This window comes from Dama dama, chromosome 12 (genome assembly GCF_033118175.1).
Source record: "Dama dama isolate Ldn47 chromosome 12, ASM3311817v1, whole genome shotgun sequence".
Taxonomy (NCBI): Eukaryota; Metazoa; Chordata; class Mammalia; order Artiodactyla; family Cervidae; genus Dama; species Dama dama.
In genome coordinates, this window is record NC_083692.1 from 63,828,683 (window position 1) to 63,849,758 (window position 21,076).

General features: G+C 36.2%; 1 protein-coding gene across 6 annotated transcripts in view; it reads left to right on the top strand.

The window, feature by feature from the left end:
* TTBK2 (tau tubulin kinase 2) overlaps positions 1-21,076 on the top strand; it is a 126,376-nt gene that overhangs the window by 64,792 nt on the left and 40,508 nt on the right. For 4 of the 6 annotated variants that reach the window (XM_061157450.1, XM_061157448.1, XM_061157449.1 and 1 more), the window contains 6 exons: positions 4,188-4,261; positions 10,003-10,143; positions 11,875-11,979; positions 15,452-15,517; positions 19,306-19,398; positions 19,937-20,062. In XM_061157450.1, the coding sequence (XP_061013433.1) occupies positions 4,188-4,261; positions 10,003-10,143; positions 11,875-11,979; positions 15,452-15,517; positions 19,306-19,398; positions 19,937-20,062 (605 nt within the window). Of the gene's footprint in view, positions 1-4,187; positions 4,262-10,002; positions 10,461-11,874; positions 11,980-15,451; positions 15,518-19,305; positions 19,399-19,936; positions 20,063-21,076 lie in introns of those variants that run through there. The other 2 variants (XM_061157452.1, XM_061157453.1) reach the window with 2 other exon arrangements.

Sequence of the window (21,076 nt, forward strand, 5' to 3'; positions counted from 1 at the left end):
GCGTAATCTGTCTATTCTGTCTCTTAAAGCTTAATTTGAAATCTTTCCTCTTCTTTAAATTCTCATTCTCAGTGCTTTAATTTGAACCTTCCTTATCTTTTGCCTCATCTGTTGTATTAACCTCCTAATTGATCTCTCTGCCTTCAGCTCTTCCATAACCAGCATCTAATGGTGAATAGCATTACTTTGCCAAAACACAGGCCAAATTATGTAGCTGTCATGCTGCAGTCCATGGAGTCAGTATGAGTCAGACACGACTGAGCGACTTCACTTTCATGCATTGGAGAAGGAAATGGCAACCCACTCCAGTGTTCTTGCCTGGAGAATCCCAGGGGTGGGGGAGCCTGGTGGGCTGCTGTCTGTGGGGTCGCACAGAGTCGGACACGACTGACACGACTTGGCGGCAGCAGCAGCGTGCCTGAAAACCTTTGAGCTACCTCCCCCCACCCCCAACTGCCACCCATCATGTGTCAGATCTAAATTCCTTTATGTGGCATACAAGACTTTAGTGTCCTTTTCTTATCTCAGCATGCCCCCCACCTCAGCCTCTTATCTAGCCCTCTAGTCTGTTAACTCTATTAATAATTTAAAATCTAATGATTTAGCTCTAGAAAAGCCTCATGAAATTTTCACATCTTCTGTGTATCCACAGCAATTTGTCTACAATGCAGAGCTCATCATACTAACTAATACATATTGTAATTTTTTGTTTATATATCCAGACTGTGAATTCCTTGAGGGCATGGATCTTATTTAATTTATCTTGTATTCCTAGTGCTTGCTTTAGTACTTGGCACATAGCGGATCTCCTTCTCTGTATTCTGTCATGGTGGGTGGTTTAGTCACTATGTCGGTCCGACTCTTGCCACCCCATGGACTGTAGCCCACCAGGCTCCTCCATCCATGGGATTTTCCAGGCAAGAATACTGAAGTAGATTGCCATTTCCTTCTCCAGGGGATCTTCCCAACCCAGGAATCAAACCCGGGTCTCCTGCATTGCAGGCAGATTCTTTACCGACTGAGCTATGAGGGAAGCCCATATTTTGTCAAAGTCTTTATTTACTGCTTAGTTTTAATATTTATTTACAAGGTGTTACTTGACTTTAAAATCTGTTTCAAGTATTCCTGGCATAATGGATAAGAACAAAGACTCTGGGATCAAACTGCTCCGTCGTCTTCCAGCTGTGGAGTCTTAGACACAGTAGTTAACCTCACCAAGCCTCCATTTTTCAATTTGGAAAAATAGAGAAAATAATAATACTTATGCCATTTAAGTTGTGAGAATTAAGTACATATAAAGCACTTAATATAATGCCTAGCACAGTATGCTTCATATTGTGTATGCTTTATTATTATTATTGTAGTTATTATTTCCATTAGTTTGTTCATTTGCAAATATCAGGTGTTTCACTCTTTGCCAGGTACTGTGGGGTAGTAACAGAACAACATAGATAGGGCCCCTGTATTCATGGAACGATAACTTCAGTTTATACTAATTATTGTAAAGTTATTTTAAGAACTGCTGTAAATGGTGGTGAAGAGTTACTGTTTCAATTAAATTCTAGTTGTTCCATGCTTCCAAAATTGGTGCATATTTAATGAACTAACTTTAATAAGTAGTTTCATTAATTGCATGTATCTAAAATATAAGAGCAGTGGGTACACTATGTTATAAAGTATGAGATAAGAATTCATTAAGCTCTTCCCTAAGGCAGTGAAGATGTACCAGGGAATCCTAGAAAATTTGCTACTGACTTTGTATTTTGGTTACCCAATAAAGGTCTAGTTTATTTGATTTTTATCTTTTTAAAAGTAGGGTGGTTTTAGTATCAAGAGATAAATAGTATTTTGTATTATAAAAATATTTTATAAAGAGCATTCCAAGAGGAGTTAAATTTAGTATGACCTTTTGTTATTAGATGACTTAAATGCCTTTGTAATAGAGATACTGCATTTAACTGTTACATAATAAGAAGTTGGAGTCTTGAGGAATGGACAGTAAGAAAATACTTTAAAATGATTCTTTGTTTCTTTGAAGCTGAAGAAAAGAGTAAGTTGGCCAGTTGACAGTCATTTTATCCTTTCACTCTTACTACAGTTTATTAGATGAGTTAGTTTTGCAGACATATGTAAAATGTACGTAAAGTGATATACATACATTGTACACATTGTGAATTATTGTTCCTATTGTACTTGTTCTTGCTAGTTACGGCCCCTTTCAACAGAAGCACAGAGAATGAGAGAACAATGTGATAACTCAGATGCAAGAGAGAAGTGTGGACTCATTAACTAAATTAAACCTGGATTGTATTTATATTTTAAATTAGTGGACTAATTCTTTTTGAACGTTGGATTATATTTCTCATCAGTCTGTTAAAGTCTGTCCTGGCTCTGGGTCTGTGACTTCCTCACTTTATAGGAAGCTTTTTCAAAGATTGCCCTCTGTCTCATGTTCCATTTATTCTTTAACCCATTATGGACTGGCTTCTACCCCTTCCACTCACCAGTAACTTCCTAATTGTTTATATTACTGAGCTCTTCTCAGCCACTGGCCACTTCTTCCTTTGAATTCTGTGACCTTTATCTCTCGTAGGTTTCTCCTGCCTTTCAGGATATTACTCTGCTCCCTTCATGGGCTCTTTTGTTTCTACTCATGCTTTTCAGATGGTTCATTTTGTAGAATTCTGTTCTTAGGTTTCTTGTCTTCTCATTCTTTATTCTTTCAACTTGGAAATCTTCCATTTATGTTTGTAGTTCCATCTGCCTTCTATGAACCAATCATTCCCCAGTAAATTTCTGGAGCTCAGTTTTTTGTCTCAGGCTTGAAATTACAACTGTCTGCTGAATTCACCTGATTGTCTTCAAACTCAACATTCTGATAGCCCTTAAAATCTATACAACTTACTACATTCTCTTATTTCAGTACAACTTTTTATTTAATTGTGCCCATTTCTAGTCAGTAACTACATCTTTAGCATCTCTCAGATTTATCCTGTTTCTTTTTTCTATATCTACTATAATACATTAGATTAAAAAAAGGTTCAAGCCCTGTTCTCTCTTGGGATATTGTAACTGTCCCCAGAATGACCATTCTGTCTCCATAATTGACCTCCCTATAGTCTGTCTTCCTCATTGCTACCATGGCAGTGTACTAAAATGGAATGTTTTAAGTGTTTTTCTTGCTGTTAAAATCTTTTAGATGCTTCTCACACTACTCAGCAGTAGTTTTCAAATATGTGGATGTTTCAAAAACATCCATGGCCTGTCTGCTTTTGGGTCAGAGAACTTTTGAAAGCTCATATCCTGTATCTTTCCCCCATAGATTCTGATTCAGTAAAAAAAAAAAAAAAAAAAGTTTAGTAGGAGTTTTCAAACAGTTCCCCAGATAATTCTAATAAGCAGCTAGGGTTTGAAAACACTGACCTATACATGTGGTTCAGATTCCTTATTATGAGTGAGTCCAGGATCCTCTGGGATCTGGTGCCTGCCTATTTCTCCAGTACTATCTCATTCTGTTATCCCATCCCTCCCTTCATTCATTGTTCTCCAGCCAGATTCTGTCTTCTGGTCCTGGAAGCCACCAGACCTGATTCTCTTTTAGGACCCTTGTTTGCTGTTGCTGAATCCGATGCAGAAGCCTAGTCTCTCTCTGCTCCACTGCTTCGCTCTGGACCCCAGCCACTAGCACCTTCTTGGATTTCACATGTGAAACTCAGGTTGAAAACTGCTGAGTAAATCCATATCAGTGGGGCCCAGAAAGATGAAGTGATTCACAGAGTCTATAATGGTGAATGGCAGGCCATATCCAAAATGCAGGATATATATTTCTAACATAGTTCTTGTTTATAGCTCTTCTTTCTTTTATATGTATCATGTCTGAGCAAGTTGATTTGAAATGACCTCTTAATTGTTTCCTTCCTAAATAATCATTCATTAGTCCCCTCATTCATTTGTTTATTCATTTAGTAAACACTTAAACTTTACTATATAAAGAGCAGAGTAGGATATGGAGAGAGGTGGGTAGAAATTTTGAATAATACTGATATCCTGTCGTTAAGATTCTTAAGACAGGTTTTTATATTCAGTCATTAAAATAACATGCAGAAAAACAAATTATTAATTTTTGAGAAGAGAAACTATAGTATAACCTTTTGTACTGTCTTGTGTCTTTCTTTCTTTTTATCCAGGGAAAGACCATGTTTGTAGATTTATTGGTTGTGGGAGGAATGATCGATTCAACTACGTGGTCATGCAGTTGCAGGTAGGTTACTTTGAAAATGTATCTTAAAATTGACCAATTTTGATCAAAGTACCTAATTACAGTAGATATGAATAAAATTAACAACATTCTTGGTAACATTGCATAATGTTTTATGCTATGCAGATGGTATATATTTAAACAGACCTGGTGATAACAGATTTTTCCAAAGATGGAAGGGTTGTCTTTATCAACTGTTTTCTCTGATGCACATCTTCATTGATTGTCATCATTGCCAAATTTTTGATCCCCACATGGATTACTGGATATAATGAGTTTTGCCCTGTTCCTGTCCCTTCCTTCTCCATCATTTATTATGTTAGGGACTCTAGGTTCCCATTTTCACAAATATCAACCTTGACTGTTTGAAAATTTTAAAATGAGATGGAGAGAAATGCTGTTCTCCTTTCTCTTTACTATTAACATAGCTCTGTTCTCCTGCCCTTGAGATGGAGAGTGGAGTTGGGTTGGGTAGCAGATGACAGAAATTCAGAAAGGGAGCATTGAAGTAATGACTGCAGCAGAAAGAGGGAAATCAGCCCATTCTCTCTGACACTGACACTGCCTCTGCCCCTGCCCCTGAATGAACACATGCGCGTGCACACGCATACACACGTGCACACACACACACACACACACACACACACAGTTCTGAGCCTGTACTTACCATCAAAGTGTAAAAGCTATAGATCACTTTGCTGCCTAACTTAAGAGAACTTAGAGTTCTCAGGGTTTCCCTTCATCTTTAGCAAAGTTGGTTTTAGGCATTTGGTTCTTTTGTTTATTCATTTTTTCAGCTTAACTACTTAGTAGTGATTTCAGAGACATAAATCCTCGCCTAAATTCTTCCTCTTCTTGTTTCCCTCAGCTATCCTTCAGCATTTGATTTAGATCTATAGACATTAAATTCCTGCAGACTATTGTCTTGATATCTCTGAGTCATGTGATTCACTACTCTTGAGCCAGCATAGTTTTTTTACTTGAAGCAGAATCCCTGTATCTTTTTAGGTCATTAATATGAACCTTGCCGTCTCTCACTTTGGCCTATAATAATAATATAACTTTTGTATGCTATTTTATAGTTTTTTTCTTCTGGATTTATTATGCATCTTACTTGATCCTTATCATTTCCCCTGAAGAGGATAGGGAAGGTTTTACCCCCATTTCGCAAATGAAGAGACTTTAGCTCAAGGAGGATTGAGGTTTTCCTGGGACTGACTAACTTGATGGGTGTTAGGACTTACTTGATGGACGCCTTGGGCCAATATTCTTGGCACAATAAGAGAAAACTCTTTTATTTTTGTGTATAGACTACTACTGACTAGACGATGTGGAGATGCTTTTTAAGTCTGTAGAGTCTCTCTTAGTCCTAGCATCTAGTCTTTTTTATTTTATTTACACTCACCTTAATCTCACTTCTGGAAATGAGGCAGATGCAAGGATGGAAAACTAAGGAGGATGGTGTATATCAGGCAGTGATGGCTCTTGTGACCTTTGGCAAGCTCCTGTGGACTCATCTAAGAATGCTTTGATTTGACTTGCATGCTGGTTTGTTTGTTTTTTTTCTCCATCATAAAAAAATTAACCCACCATTAACTTGCCATCTCTATATGTTGGACTTGATTTAAGACTAAAGCTGGTATAACTGTTTGAGGGTTCTTTCTCTTGTTTGACATATTAAAGTTGACTGCTAGGGTTTCCCCATATATTTTGATAAAATTTATATGCTCAGACCCAGTTTCTCACCGACATTTCTAATTTCTTCTAAAAACCCTCATTGTTCTTAAGCTAACTTTAGTCTTTGTCTCCTGGTGATTCAGTTATATAATATCTACTTTAAAATTTTTAAGGAATAATCCTATTTCTCCTGTAGAAATTCTAGCTATTTACCATGAAAATGGGTCTGAAATCTAATAGGGCTCAAGCAGTCATACCCGTTTATTTTCTCATATCTACTAGGAAGACCGTGGCCAGGTCTCGTTTGCTATCCTGTCACCATTGAGGCTTTTTATGTGATCATCCTTGTATAGCCAAAGGATGGTATTTTGTGATAAGCATATCACCTAGGAAAGGGCAAAAAATGTTTTGAATCCTGTAACCAGCGTAGATGTAGATCTAGATTGCCTAACATCAGGGCTGCCATATATTTTTGAACTTTTTATTATTGTGGAAAAAATTAAATATAAATGAAAGTAGAGCTGTATTCTGCCTTTCTTCTCCTTCCCCAGATGATTTCAAAGCAAGTTGAAGTCATATTTTATCATAAATATATCAATATATAGTCAAGGATTCTTTTTTTTCCACTAGTAACCAATAATACACAATAATATCTTAATAATAGTATCAATTATCAAGTCAGTCTTCACATTTTCTTGGTTGTATCTCTCATTTTTTATATTTGTTATACTTGAATCTGGTTCCAGACACGGTTTATACATTGTATTTGGTGGATATGTATATCTTAAGCCTCTTATTTTTTATTTTTTTTTTAAACAAAATTTTTTTTTTAAAGGTTTTTTATTTATTATTTATTTTTGGCCATGCTGGGTCTTTGTTACTGCAGGTAGGCTCTTTCTAATTGCAGCAAGCCAGGGCTACTCTTCTTGCTGTGCACAGGCTTCTCCCGGCAGTAGCTTCTCTCGTTGCTGAGCATGGGCTCTAGGAGTGTGGGCTCAGTAGTTGCAGCATGTGGGCTCAGTAGTTGTGGTGCACTGGCTTAGTAGCTCTGCAGCGTGTGGAATTTTCCCAGACCAGGGGTCAAATCCGTGTCCCCTGCAATTGCAGGTGGATTCTTAACCACGAGACCACCAGGCAAGCCCCTATTTTTATTTTTTTTTTAATATTTATTTATTTGGCTGTTCCGGGTCTCAGTTGTGGATGTCTGATCATCATTGTGGCATGAGGAGTTTTTATGCGGGATATCAGTTGTGGCATGCAGGATCTTAGATGTGGCACGTGGAATCTAGTTCCCTAACCAGGGGTACTAGGGATTGAACCTGGGCCCCCTGCATTGGGAGCCTGGAGTCTTAGCCACTGGACTACCAGGAAAGTCCCTCTTAAGCCGCTTTTTAAAAGTTCCCTCTCATTTTTTTTTCTTAAGTTTTCTTTTTGTTGTTTGTATTGTCATTGATTAAAAAAATCATTTGTTATGCAGAAGTTTCCATACTCTGGATTTTGCTAATTGTCTCCATGTGGTAATATTTAACATATTCTTCTGTCCCCTGTATTCTCTATAAATTTGTGATTAGATCAGATTCCATTTTTATTTTGCTAGAATACTTCAGAGATGGGTTGTGTGCTTCCTATTTATATTATATCAGCAGACAGTGTTGCTTGTCTCTTTTAGTTGTGTTAAGATTGAATCAGTGAGGTTCTGAGGCTATCAGCCTCTCCATCCATTTTAAAGTTCCCATAATTTTTCTCTTGTGTGTGCTGAGTCAGTCATGTCTGACTCTTTGTGACCCCATGGACTATAGCCCGCCAGGCTCCTCAGTCCATAGGGATTCTCCAGGCAAGAATACTGGAGTGGGTTGCCATGCCAGAGTGGCTTGCCATGCCCTCCTCCAGGGGATTGTTCCAACCCAGGGATTGAACCCAGGTCTCCCACATCACAGGCAGATTCTTTACCATCTGAGCACTAATTTTTCTCTTAGGTTTTATCAACCCATTAGTAATCACTGCCAAAATTCTTTACTTCAGTGGGGTTGCAAATATACAGTTATAATTTTATAATTCCTCTTTATTACTGGAATTTTTTTACTGGAATAAAATTCCAGTTTATTACTGGAATTCTTTTAAGAGCATTCCATCAATTATTAGGTTATCCTTAGGTACATTTCACACGGAAAGGCAGGACTAATGTTTGATTCTTTAATTTCAAGTTTTCAGAAAAATGAATTGGCTCCCAGTAGGGAGCTCTGATAGCACCCTTACTCTCTGACCCTGGAGGAGGAAATAGCAACCCACTCCCTATGATTGCCTGGAAAATTTCATGGACAGAGGAGCCTGGCAGGCTACAGTCCATGGAGTCACACAGAGTCGGACACAACTGAGTGACTTTACACAGTTTACTTTCTGATTCCTCTTAATGAGAAATGGTATTTAGAGACCAGAATCTGGATGCTGTGGGTCCCTGCAATTGGGTTGGTCATTGTTTTAAATTCTTTTCAAGTGAATAGGTTCAGGGTATATAAATTTTTTTAAAAGAAAAACTATATCATGGTTTATATTGATATTTCCAGTTTCAAATTTTTTGTGATAGAACTGCTGGCATATAATTTCTTTGATTTTATTATATATTTTCATTTCTTTGCCTAATATATGTAGGTGAAATTATGGTTAAAATTTTCATGAGAATTATCCACTATATGTGTGTAGGAAAGGAGACATTGTATGTTACATATTGGGGGTGGGGTGGATAACAGATGAAAAAAGATTGGCCATTAATTGATAATTATTAATTCTGAGTGATGGATAGGTGTATGAGGGTTCATTATATTACTTTCTTTCCTTTTGAGTATGTTTAAAATTTTTAATAATAAAATCCTCTTATATATTTATTGGATCATGTTAAATTTATAGCATTATTTAGGGAGAAATGTGTTTCTTTTTTTATTTAATAATATTCATTCCATATTACTATGTATATAAATTCTTCATATAAATGCTCCAGGTGGAACTGCAGCATCATAGCCTATTCTCAATCAGAATGCTGATTTGTTACCTACTCAATAAGGAGTCTTCTGGGTAGATCAGTACTGTAAAGTGGAAAAAGAACACTTTCCAGTTAAACAGACTTAGATTTGAAGAACAACTTTTCTTAACAGGTTAACATTTTTTAAACTCTCGGAGCCTTAGTATCCTCATCTGAAAAACTGGTGTAACAACTTCTGTTTAGGGTGCTAAGGACTAAATACAGTCATGAATGTAATACATCTGGCACAGGCTAGATAAATTCCTCGCTTTTATCTACTGCTATGATTGAGTGTTTCATATCATTTTTATTTATAATAGTAATTAGCACTTATTGAGTACCTACTATGTGCCAGACACTACATGGATCTTGTTTAAGCTTTATAAAACAGTATCAGGTAGGTATTATTGGCCCCATTTTATAAGGAAGCTGTGACATAGAAAAGTTAAGTAGTTTGTATAGGAATATATGTTAGGCAATAATGAGGAATTACTGCCCTGTATATGTATATCTTTTTTATGTAATCAAGACTACATTTTATTATGACATCAGTGACAAAGGGAAATATGATGACTCAAGAACATAATATGTTATAGACACAGAATAGATAAAGACAAATACTATATGATATAACTTTTATGTGAAATCTAAAAATTACAACAAACTAGTGAGTAAAACAAAAAAGAAGCAGGTTCACAGTGGTGAGAGGGAAGCAGGAGATGGAGCAATATAGGGATAGGAGATTTTTGAAAAGTGTTTTTATGGCATTCTATGAAATCATGTGTGTGAAACTTGCAAACTATGAAGTACTATAGAATTTAAAGAGTCCTTCATTAAAAAAAAAAGTTTAAAAAAGCTTTGGTTATTCTTAAATTTGTCTGAAATGTTCATACATTATCTTGAGAATTCTTCTCTTGAGTGAGAGAATCATGATTCAGATAAAATCCTTGCTAGTTCAGTCAAAACATTTTTTAATGGTAAATGAATAATTCTCTACTCTTCTCTCATACTTTCAGTAGCATACTTGAAAGTATCTATTTGGTTTCCACAGGGTCGGAATCTGGCAGATCTACGCCGTAGCCAGTCCCGGGGCACGTTCACCATTAGCACTACTCTTCGGTTGGGTAGACAGATTCTGGAGTCTATTGAGAGTATCCATTCTGTGGGATTCTTGCACCGAGACATTAAACCGGTAGGGGGCCTTTTCCTGCCAGAGCTCAGAATGAGTTTGCTTGGCACTCTTATTAGTCTTATGATGTGTGTGTGTGTGCTCACATCATAAGTCACTCAGTGGTGTCAGACTCTTTGCAACTCTATGGATTGTAGCCTGCCAGGCTCCTCTGTCCATGGAATTTTCCAGGCAAGAATATTGGAGCAGGTTGCCATTTCCTATTCCAGAGGATCTTCCCAACCCAGGGATCAAACACACATCTCTTGTGTCTCCTGCATTGGCAGGCAGGTTCTTTACCAGCGCACCACCTGGGAAACCCAGTCTTATGATGGGACACAGTAAGTTACAAACGTAGGTTTCTATGTTAAATACAAGATAATATATTATATTTCAGTTTCCATGGCAGAGATGTAACCTTGAAATGTATTGTAAGTTGCCTTTTAATTTTTTTAAAATGATAATTATATACTGTAATTTATAATCAAGAGCTTTTCTCATACAATGAAAGTGTTGCTCAGCAGCCAAATTAAAAATTACTAATGTTTGACTTACGTGTTAACACTGATGCTTACTTAGCCTTACACCTAAATTTTATAGTCATTCTTTGCATTTCTTTTTTCTGATATTGGTTAAAAATACAGATGTATGTTGCTTTTAGATGTTGGCATTGTGTAATTTGAACTATTTCTCAAGTGACAAATTATACTTGAAAGAAACCATCAATTACAAAAGAGCTTGCTTTTTCTCCTGAGTGCTACAGTGCCAATATAGTATTTTTTTCTATTCTGGTTTCCTAGAAATTGTGATTTCTGTAACTGTTAAATATGCTTTTGTTTTCTCCTTCTTGGTTTTTGTATTACTCACAGGGGAGATGACCCATTTCTGATATGCTGTATTTACTATAAATTTATTGTGTTGCTTGTTGCAGTTGAAAATTTTACCCATCTGTTGCTACATGATTTCAAAAATTAAACAGTTTACATGAAAATGACAGCTAAAATTAATGTAGTTGAGTCAGACTTAATGTAATGTAGATTTTTCCTGCTTTTATTTATATGTCAAGTTTAATGTCATTATTTGAGAACCATGGTAATTGAAGAGTTTCCAATTTGATTAGAAATCTCCCTAAGTAGAATAGTATTTTAAAATAAAAGCTAACAATTCTATAACAATTAGACTTTTGCTTTTATAAATGTGTTTACTTAAGATACCCATTTTTGCAAACTTGTGGTCATTTAATGTTACATTTATCTTTGTTAAAGGAAGAATGGAAAATATATTGTCCTTAAGTCTGTTATGTTTCCTTGAATTGTATTTTAACTTTTGCACTTAGTGAAATTCAGCTTCATGATGCTGATAGGAAATTCATTTCAATTTCTGGACTATATATTCTATCTTGTTCACTCCTAGTTCTTCCCATTTTAAAAAGTAAGGGCTGGGTGATTGTTTAAGTAGTGACTTAGACTAGAATTTCAAGAAACTTAGAGTACTGACTCCAATTAAATCAATGTTGTATTTTATGTAACTTTATAATAGTCACATAAATTTTTTTTGCTCAAGTTCACCTGATCTTAGGCATTAATAGATCCTGCAGCAAAATTATGTATTAATATCCAATAAACGTTGACTAGAGCAGTATATGTGGGATGTGTATTATATAGAGTTTAAATAGAAGAATTAAAATACAGGAAGGATGAGATATAAGGACTAAGTATAATAATAATAGGTATATTTTCCTTCTTTATTTTCTAGTCAAACTTTGCCATGGGTCGCTTTCCTAGTACATGTCGGAAATGTTATATGCTTGATTTTGGCTTGGCTCGACAGTTTACCAATTCCTGTGGTGACGTCAGACCAGTAAGATTTTTCATACTATTATTAAATATTTGAGGATTAACTTATTATAGTATCACTATTTTTAAAGAAATGCCTGCCGATTGTGTTAAGAGAATGGATATCATCCAAGAAGTACCATATAGAGTTTATGATTACGTTACAGATGGTATTCATTAATTTTATTATTGAGTGTTACAGCTTTTAAAAACATACACAGAGTTAGAGTGTATCTTGTAAGAACACACATTACCCCTTTAGGATCAAGGGTCTTTTTTGCAGTCTGAGCTTCTTTCTACATCATATACTGCTTCTGTTTCAGTTACTGTATTTGTCATACCCAGAATTTACATTTAGTTCTGTTTTTAAATTTCTCTTTAGTGATAGTCCCTGTTTGATATGTCATTGCCATTTGCCATTATACTTTCCTTTCTTTAATCAAGCTTTCCTTTAGTTCTATGAACATACTTATAATACCTACCTTGAAATATTTTTTTGTTATGCCCAGCATCTAGTCATTCTCATAAGCGGTTTTTGTTGCCTACGTTTTTTTTACATATATGGATCACACTGTCCTGTTTCTTTGCATGTCTTGTAATTTTTTGTTGTTGTTGGAAACTGGACATTTTAGATAATGCTTGCATGCTGCTTCTGCTTAGTTGCTTCAGTCGTGTCTGACTCTCTGCGACCCTATGTACCGTAGCCCGCCAGGCTCCTCTGTTCTTAACATTTAGTTCCTTAACATATTCTTTCTGAATTTCATTATGTGTATACAATAAATACAAATGTGTACTCTTATTTTTTCCTTTTTGATTCAAAGGTGGCATGATGTACATTCAGCACTACCCTTTTTTTTCACTTTACAGTGTATCTAGGAGATCTTTCCATGTCAGAATATAGAGCAGCTGCAAAGTGTATATCTGTAAGACAAATCTCCAGAAGTGTAATTGCTGGGTCAAAGAGAATGTATGCATTTGCAGCTTTGATGGTTAATAGTGAAAGTCACTCAGTTGTGTCCCACTCTTTACAATCTCATGGATGGTAGCCTGCCAGGCCCCTTGTCCATGGAATTCTCCAGGCAAGAATACTGGAGTGGGTTGCCATTTCCTTCTCCAGGGGATCTTCCGACCTGGGATTGAACCCAGGTCTCCTGCATTGCAGGCAGATTCTTTACCATCTGAGGTAGCTATTGCCAAATTACCATCTGTTGAGGAAGTTTCTGGAGATCACCTATTTCAAGGCTTAGTTATGTGTTGCCTTATTCTTAAGACATCCTTCCTCCATAGGACTTTTCTTTTCTTCTCACCAAGTAGAACTAATTCTTACCACTCCTAGACTTTCATAGCTCATTGTACTTTGCTACTGGTGTTTATTATAATCTACTTTCAATTACAGTTACCTGCATTTATAGCTGCTTTCCCCAGTTAGGTTGAATTGTTTTTTCTGCATTATTTAAGGTGGCTGAATTTCCCTGACCTGGTATTATTTCTTGGAGGGATCACATCAAAATCTGCCTAGGCAGCTGATCTCTCTTTATCTCTGTCTCAACCTTTCCATGGCAAAAGTAAGGTCAGAGCCAGAACAAAGGACTCTTAAATGTTTTCCTCCTAGAAGGAGAAATCTCCAACCTCAGAGTTACATCAACCAAATTGAGGATATTGGATATTCCTCTTAGTCATGATGTCTTAGGAAAATATTGAGATCTGTTGACTGTGATTGTCAGTGAATGGCAGCTAAGGACAAAAAAGGGAGCTTAAGTAGATTGCAGAAATTTTTGATTACTGAGACTTGTCATTATATACAAAGAACATTTTAAAAATATTTAAATCTCAAAACTAAAAAGGAATAACTAAAGGAGAAAAGATAATTTGATGAAAGAAGAAATAAGTAGATAATTAATATGAATAGATTAAACACAGGTTGCAGAAATGAACAAATGGAGGAAGAACACATAGAATGTTTATCTGTGTATAGCATATGACTGAAATGACTCTGGTAACTGAAAATTTTTAAAATAACATTCATTGTAATCTCTTCAGACTACCACATTAGTACGTGTTAATTGAGGATAATTTGAAATTATTGAAAAAGAGAGCAAAAAAGCCTACTAATGAAAATTATTGGCCATGATCATTTTAAAGTATTTCAGTTTTCCTGTTGAGCTACAGCACCATCCATGAATCTTAAAGGCACTGACTTGATATTTGTGAAGCAGTAAAGTTGAAACATGGAGAAGGAAATGGCAGCCCACTCCAGCATTCTTGCCTGGAGAATCCCATGGGCAGAGGAGCCTGGTGGACTACAGTCCTTGGAGTCGCAGAGTTGGACACGACTGAAGTGATTTAGCGTGAAATAGAGTGTATGATTTCAAGTCAGAAGACCTTGGTTGATGCCTGGTTTTATCACCTACTAATTCTGTGTCCTCAAACAAGTTTACTTTTTAGAGCTTGTTTCTGTGTCTGTAAAGTGAGCAAGACAAAGACTTTGCCATCAGAGTTTATATTCCATTGAAAGAAGCAGGGAAAGACCAAATAAGTAAAATTATGAATAAAATTAATTTTAGGTAGCAAAAGATGTTTTGTGAAAAAAAAATAAAGCAGAGTAAAAGAACAGAGTGGCATTGCAAGGGCAGATATTATTTTAGATTACGATGATTAAAGAATATTTCTCTGAGGAGGTGACATTCAAGCAGAGGGCTAAATTTGAGATAGAAGAGCCAGCCATTGGAGGCATGTAGAGAGATGGTGTTCCAGCTAGAGAGAGTAACAGGTACAAAGTCTTGAGCTGGAAACAAACTTGATTGGAGGGGAAACCTCAAGTAAATCCATTTTGGCCTGAGGCAAGTACCAGAATCATGGAACTATTGTAGGCCAAATAAGTAGAATTTGGACTTTATTCCAAGTTGAGCTCTCTGGGACTGGTATTCACATATTATGTAGAGTTTATTCCCAGTACCTGGCACATAATAAGTGCACAATAACTTGAATTTACGAATATGTGAATTACACGTATAGGGAGAGGTTCAAGTTGCCGCCATGTCTGAATTGAGTTTGAATGATATAGCCAAGACAAAGAAGGTGGTATCTTGGTTTACCTAGACTTCATGTTTTTAATGTACTTATTTATGACCAGAGTCTGAATATTAATGTGTATACTGTGATGCTTGGCATGATTCTGGGTACATGAAAGCATTTATGTTTTCTCATGGATAGAGTTTATTTATCATAAATCCTACTTTATTTTAAAATGTATTTAGAAAAAATGAGATTCATTGATAATTAAAATGGGACTCAGTAATAGCTATTATATTTTAAACATATAATTTAGAGATACTCTCCTCTAATTTTTATAATTTCAGTTATTTAAAAAAAGTTAGAAATTTAAGTCATGTTTTCTTGACTATAATACATGTTTCTCCCTTCTACTTCATAAGCTCAAATATGCTGAATCTTATGCTATTTAAAGTTCATTTATTATTCTTTGCTTGGTTTTGTAGCCTCGAGCTGTGGCAGGCTTTCGAGGGACAGTTCGTTATGCATCAGTCAATGCTCATCGGAACAGGGTAAGTGCTGAACTAGAGTCATAGCTGTCTGAGCATGCTGATGCTTGAATCAGATTGACTTCTTCACGTTAGAGTACAGAGGTGTTGGTGACACTAATGCATGGGGGGGTGTGTGGTAGATATAGAATAGATGTGTGCAGCTGCAGAGAAAGTAAAACTGAATTTGGCAGAAAATATAATAGCTAATTATATATACATCTATGGGGAATCTTGTGTCCTTAATTAGATATAAGTATTAATACATTTATTAAAAAATTTTGCATAAATAAGACATCTGTGTTCTTATTCAGGAAGTTATTTGGGAATTCATATTATCAATATATAATGAAATGGAGGTCATCATTTTATCTGTAATATACATCTAATCTGTTATATCCTCTCTCCATCAAACATTTGTTTTCATGAAGATCTAAAGTATAGAAACTTAAATTTTTCTTTCATCTTTAGTGAATTGTTCATCTCTTTTTGGGTTAAATTTTCAAAACTTCTCTCTCTCTTTCTTCTTACTTTTATCCTTTTGTTTTGCTCTAATATTTTTTTTTCCTCACCCTGAACTTTAGTTATGAGTAGGAAAGGTGAGTACTTAAGGATTCTCAATCCTTGAACTTGTTTGGAGAGAGTTGGGAAATTTAACATGTGATTCCTTGATAAAGAGAAATCTCTTGATTTTTGTTACCTTATTCTTGTGAAGCCAAAACTGCTTTAATTAAAACTTGACTGCAGATCACCAGCCCAGGTGGGATGCATGAGACAAGTGCTCGGGCCTGGTGCACTGGGAAGACCCAGAGGAATCGGGTGGAGAGGGAGGTGGGAGGGGGGATCGGGATGGGGAATACGTGTAAATCTGTGGCTGATTCATATCAATGTATGACAAAACCCACTGAAATGTTGTGAAGTAATTAGCCTCCAACTAATAAAAAAAAAAACTTGACTGATGCTAAATGTGATAGGACGAGAGAGCTGTGGTTTTACACGCAATGCTTCAGTTAACTTGGTTTCTTAGGACGTGATTATAAATTGAAAATAAAGTATTCTTCTATCTTTGTGAAATACTCTGCCAAGCATCTGATTTTGATTTGATTTGGTTTGATTCAGTGTGCTTTATTTTTTTGGTATTTAGTTAATTATTCTATCTTGAAAAGAGAGTATTCATTCTCCAGATAGATTCTTGCAAAATTTTAGAAGTACTATGCTTTCTAATTAATTCTGTTAAAGAATATGTCCACATCGGAATCTTTGAAATATGACGTTCATTTTGAGATAAGCATAAACATGGTCAGGGATCATAATATAAGCATTTCCAAAACAGCTACTAGAAAGAGATTATGTGTGTTGTTTTTTTTTGTTGTTGTTTGAAGAGTAGAGATTTCTTCTAAAAGCCTTTCTAGCATAGAGTGATCTATCAGCTGTTCTGTTAACCTGCTTATTAATGTTGGTAGGGAAATTTGATAGCATATTGCAGTGGTTCTTACCCTTCTTTTCTGGTCCCGACACACCTGAGGAGTAGAATGCTTTACACGGTAGCACAGCTTCACAATACTGATCGTCAGTGTATATGGTGACAGAGGAATACAAGTAGAACCTTGAGAGAGTCTTGTCTAGTTTAAAAATAATTCCCAGGTAATTCTAATATACTTCTTTCTTCCATGCTCTGTGACCTTGATTTGATCATTTCTAATCTTAATGCACTGCATTTCTATTTTGGGGGTACCTAAATCTTAACCTTTTTTGTTTGTTTTTTGTTTTAAGTGAAAACAGGTTTATTTAGAGAAGCTGAAACTTTTAACATGAATAATTTCCAAACAATACAAGGACTTTTCAAAATACTTGAATACTGTTTACTTCATCTCATTGTTTTCCTGCATTTTAATCCTTTGTTAATATTTGTTTTATCGCAATGTATATGCGCTCCATCACTCAATCATGGCCGACTCTTTCCAACCCCATGGGTTGTAGCCCACTAGGCTTCTCTGTACATGGAATTTTCTAGGCAAGATTACTGAAGTGGGTTGTCATTTCCTACTCCAGGGGATCTTCCTGACACAGGGATCAAACCCATGTCTCCTGCTTTGGCAGGAGGATTCTTTACGACTGCACCACCTGGGAAGCCCATTTATTGTAATACTTTGAAGAAATTATTTTACTTCTGGTTCTGTGGTTCTTACTGAGATCTTTATCCATTTAATTATTGTTGAAAGTGAAAAGTGAAAGTGAAATCGCTCAGTTGTGTCCAACTCTTTGGGACCCCATGGACTGTAGCCTACGAGACTCCTCCATCCATGGAATTTTCCAGGCAAGAGTACTAGAGTGGGTTGCCATTTCCTTCTCCAGGAGATCTCCCCCACCCAGGGATAGAACCCGGGTCTTCCACATTGTAAGCAGACGCTTTTACCATCTGAGCCACCAGGGAAGCTTGCATTTAATCGTCTTTTTTTCTTGACTACTTTTGGTATCTTCTCTTTGTCTTTGGTGTCCTGTAGAAATGTTCAAATCTGCCTTAGTGTGGATTTCTTTATATTTATTCTCTTTGAGATTTGTAATGCTTCCTAAGGGCTTCCCTGGTGGCTCAGTGGTAAAGAATATGCTTACCAATGCAGGAGACATGGGTTTGATCCCTGAGTCAGGAAGATTCCCCTGGAGAAGAAAATGGAAACCCACTCCAGTATTCTTGCCTGGAAAATCCTGTGGACAGAGGAACCTGGGCTATTTCAAATAATGATCTGGTGGGGTTTTATCTATAAGACTTCAAAGAGGCCTAAATTTAAGGGTGCTTTTTTACCTTGAGAAGATTTTCATTTGCATCTGTCCTTACTTCAGAACAGGATCACCCAGAAAACACCATTTCTGGACTTGGTTTCCTGGACCACATAGACAATATAAATTTAAACCCCAAATCTGAGTGAGGGGTAGGGCCTATGGTAACAGATTCTCAGGATGTTGTTTGTTTGTTTGTTTTGTTTTTTTTAAGAAAAAAAAACCACTCTATCTCTTTGATAGTGGTCAAATTTTACCGAGAATAAAATTATTGTAGTAATAACATACATACCAAATATTGCATTAAAGAAAGCCCTTTGAGGGTCCTAGCTATATGGTGGGGGTAGAGGTGGGGCAATGTCTCAGTTGCAACTCCTGTCTTGTGTAGGCTTAATGTTTTTACACCTGTCCTCTTCATGACTGATAAAACCCTGGTTGATAAACCTATGACAGATGCCTCCAAAACAGCCAAAACCAAAGCTTCAGTCTTAGGTTGCTTTTCATGTTTCCAGCTTTCTTTTCATTTTGGTTCTAAAGATTTTCTTTGCTGCTGCTTCATCTTTTTTTACATTGTAGTAAAGAACATAACATTCAATTTGCTGCCTTAACCATTTTGATATATATATAATTAAGTAGTGTTAAGTATATCCACATTATTTTGCACCAGATTTCTACAGCTTTTTCATTTTGCAACATTGAAACTCTGTACCCACTTAGCACTGACTCCCCTTTCCCCCTTCCCTGAATTCCTTGGCAACCACCTTCCTTTACTAATTAATTAACTCATTTATTAATTAATGGGTGCTTAAATACATTACTTCCAGTATTTCTGGGTTTTGGGGTGTTCTTTATATCAAAGTTTTTCAGTAAATCTGTTCTACCATGTAGATTGCTTTATAGCTATATGGATACGTAGATATACCTGCCAGATAGTTTTATGGGAAAATGAAAACACAATGGTTAGGCCTTAGACAATGTAATGTACTCATAGGAGCAGTAATGTAATGTGACTGAATTCTCTTTTGCTTATGAAGGAAATGGGAAGACATGATGACCTTTGGTCCTTGTTCTACATGTTGGTGGAATTTGTGGTTGGTCAGCTCCCTTGGAGAAAAATAAAGGACAAGGTAATTTTGAAAATGGAAGCATCAGTTTTGGTAGGGGAAGGAGTAAAAATTTCTCCTGGGTAGGCATTTTTTGTTGAAATTATACTTATGTATAAGCATTAACATTTTCCAACCCTTTCACTATATCCTAATATGTATATTTTTCTTTCTATGAGCTGATATTATGACTTTTTCTATGGCAATGCTAATTTAAGTACAACTGTCATTTCTGATTATATTTTGAGCTCTCTTAGCTTTATTTTCACTAGTTCTCTTTTTTCTATTTTAAAATCAATTAGGTCTTTTAAGTGAAGTAAGTCAGAAAAAGACACCTACTGTATGATGTCACTTACAGTGTGGAATCTAAAATGTGGCACAAATGAACCTATCTACAAAACAGAGAAAACACTGATGGTTGCCAAGAAAAGAAATGGCAGGCTTTTAATTTTTAATTGTCACATTATATTGTTCAATTTTACACACCCTTGAGACTGAGAGGCTCTTAATGTGTAGCTTCCAAGAGAAATTGACTTTAGTTCTTTTTCGCTTTACTTCCCAGGAACAAGTGGGCTCTATTAAGGAGAGGTATGAGCACAGGCTTATGTTGAAACATCTCCCTCCAGAATTCAGCATCTTTCTGGAGCACATCGCCTCTTTGGATTATTTTACAAAACCAGACTACCAGGTAATCATCTTTGTGAATTCTGTGGATTAATTCTTCTCTCTCTTTTGGTATTTATCCTTGCTCATTGTACTGTTGAGGGTGTTGTAAATGAGTATAGGTGGTTCCTAGTATAATACTTTTTTAAAAAATAATACTGTTTTAATACATCATGAGAAGTGTGGTTAAATAACTGATGATGACTTTATCCATGTCTGCACATGGGTGTATTTTCTCCCTTCTGGATGAACATATGTCATTAAGAGTTGTAGATTTGTTTATCATGTAGCATTATAACTGCTGCTACTGTGATTCTTTTGATAGTTTTGAATTGCTGATAGTTCAGATTATGTAAATCCTATATCTAATTTGTTGACAAGAAGGAAATGTCCAGATCAGTAATGTATCTGTTGAGGACTTGAGGGTTCCATATCATATATTAACATGCTGTGGGACAGTAGTCAGTAAAGATTACTGGCTCCATTTTGTCTGCGGTCAGTGAAGCATTTCCTTAGAGCATCAGTTAGTGAGGCCTAATAAGGGTGACTAGGCTTACCACAAATTGCGTATCAAACCCCAACCAGCTAAATTTCAGAGGATTCTGTTGCTCTCGAGGGAAACTTGGTCAGAGCTTAATACAAGATAATCACTACTACTGAAAACATAAATTCAAGGCACACATTGATTAATATAATAATAATATTAGTGTATAAGTTTTATCTACAAAGGACAACACATGGGCTTTACTACCTGTTAATGAAAGTTTTAAAAACTTATTTATTTGTTTTTGGCTGTGCTGAGCCTTCGTTGCTGCAGGGGCTTTCTCCTACTGTGGTGAGCAAGGGCTACTCTAGTTGCTGTGCGCAGGCTTCTCATTGCAGTGGCTTCTCTTGTTGCAGAGCACTGGCTCTAGGGCTCACGAGCTTCAGTAGTTGCAGCACGTGGGCTCAAAAGTTGCAGTTCACAGGCTCTAGATCACAGGCTTAATAGTTGTGGCGTATGGGCTTCGTAGCACTGCAGCATGTGGTATCTTCCCTG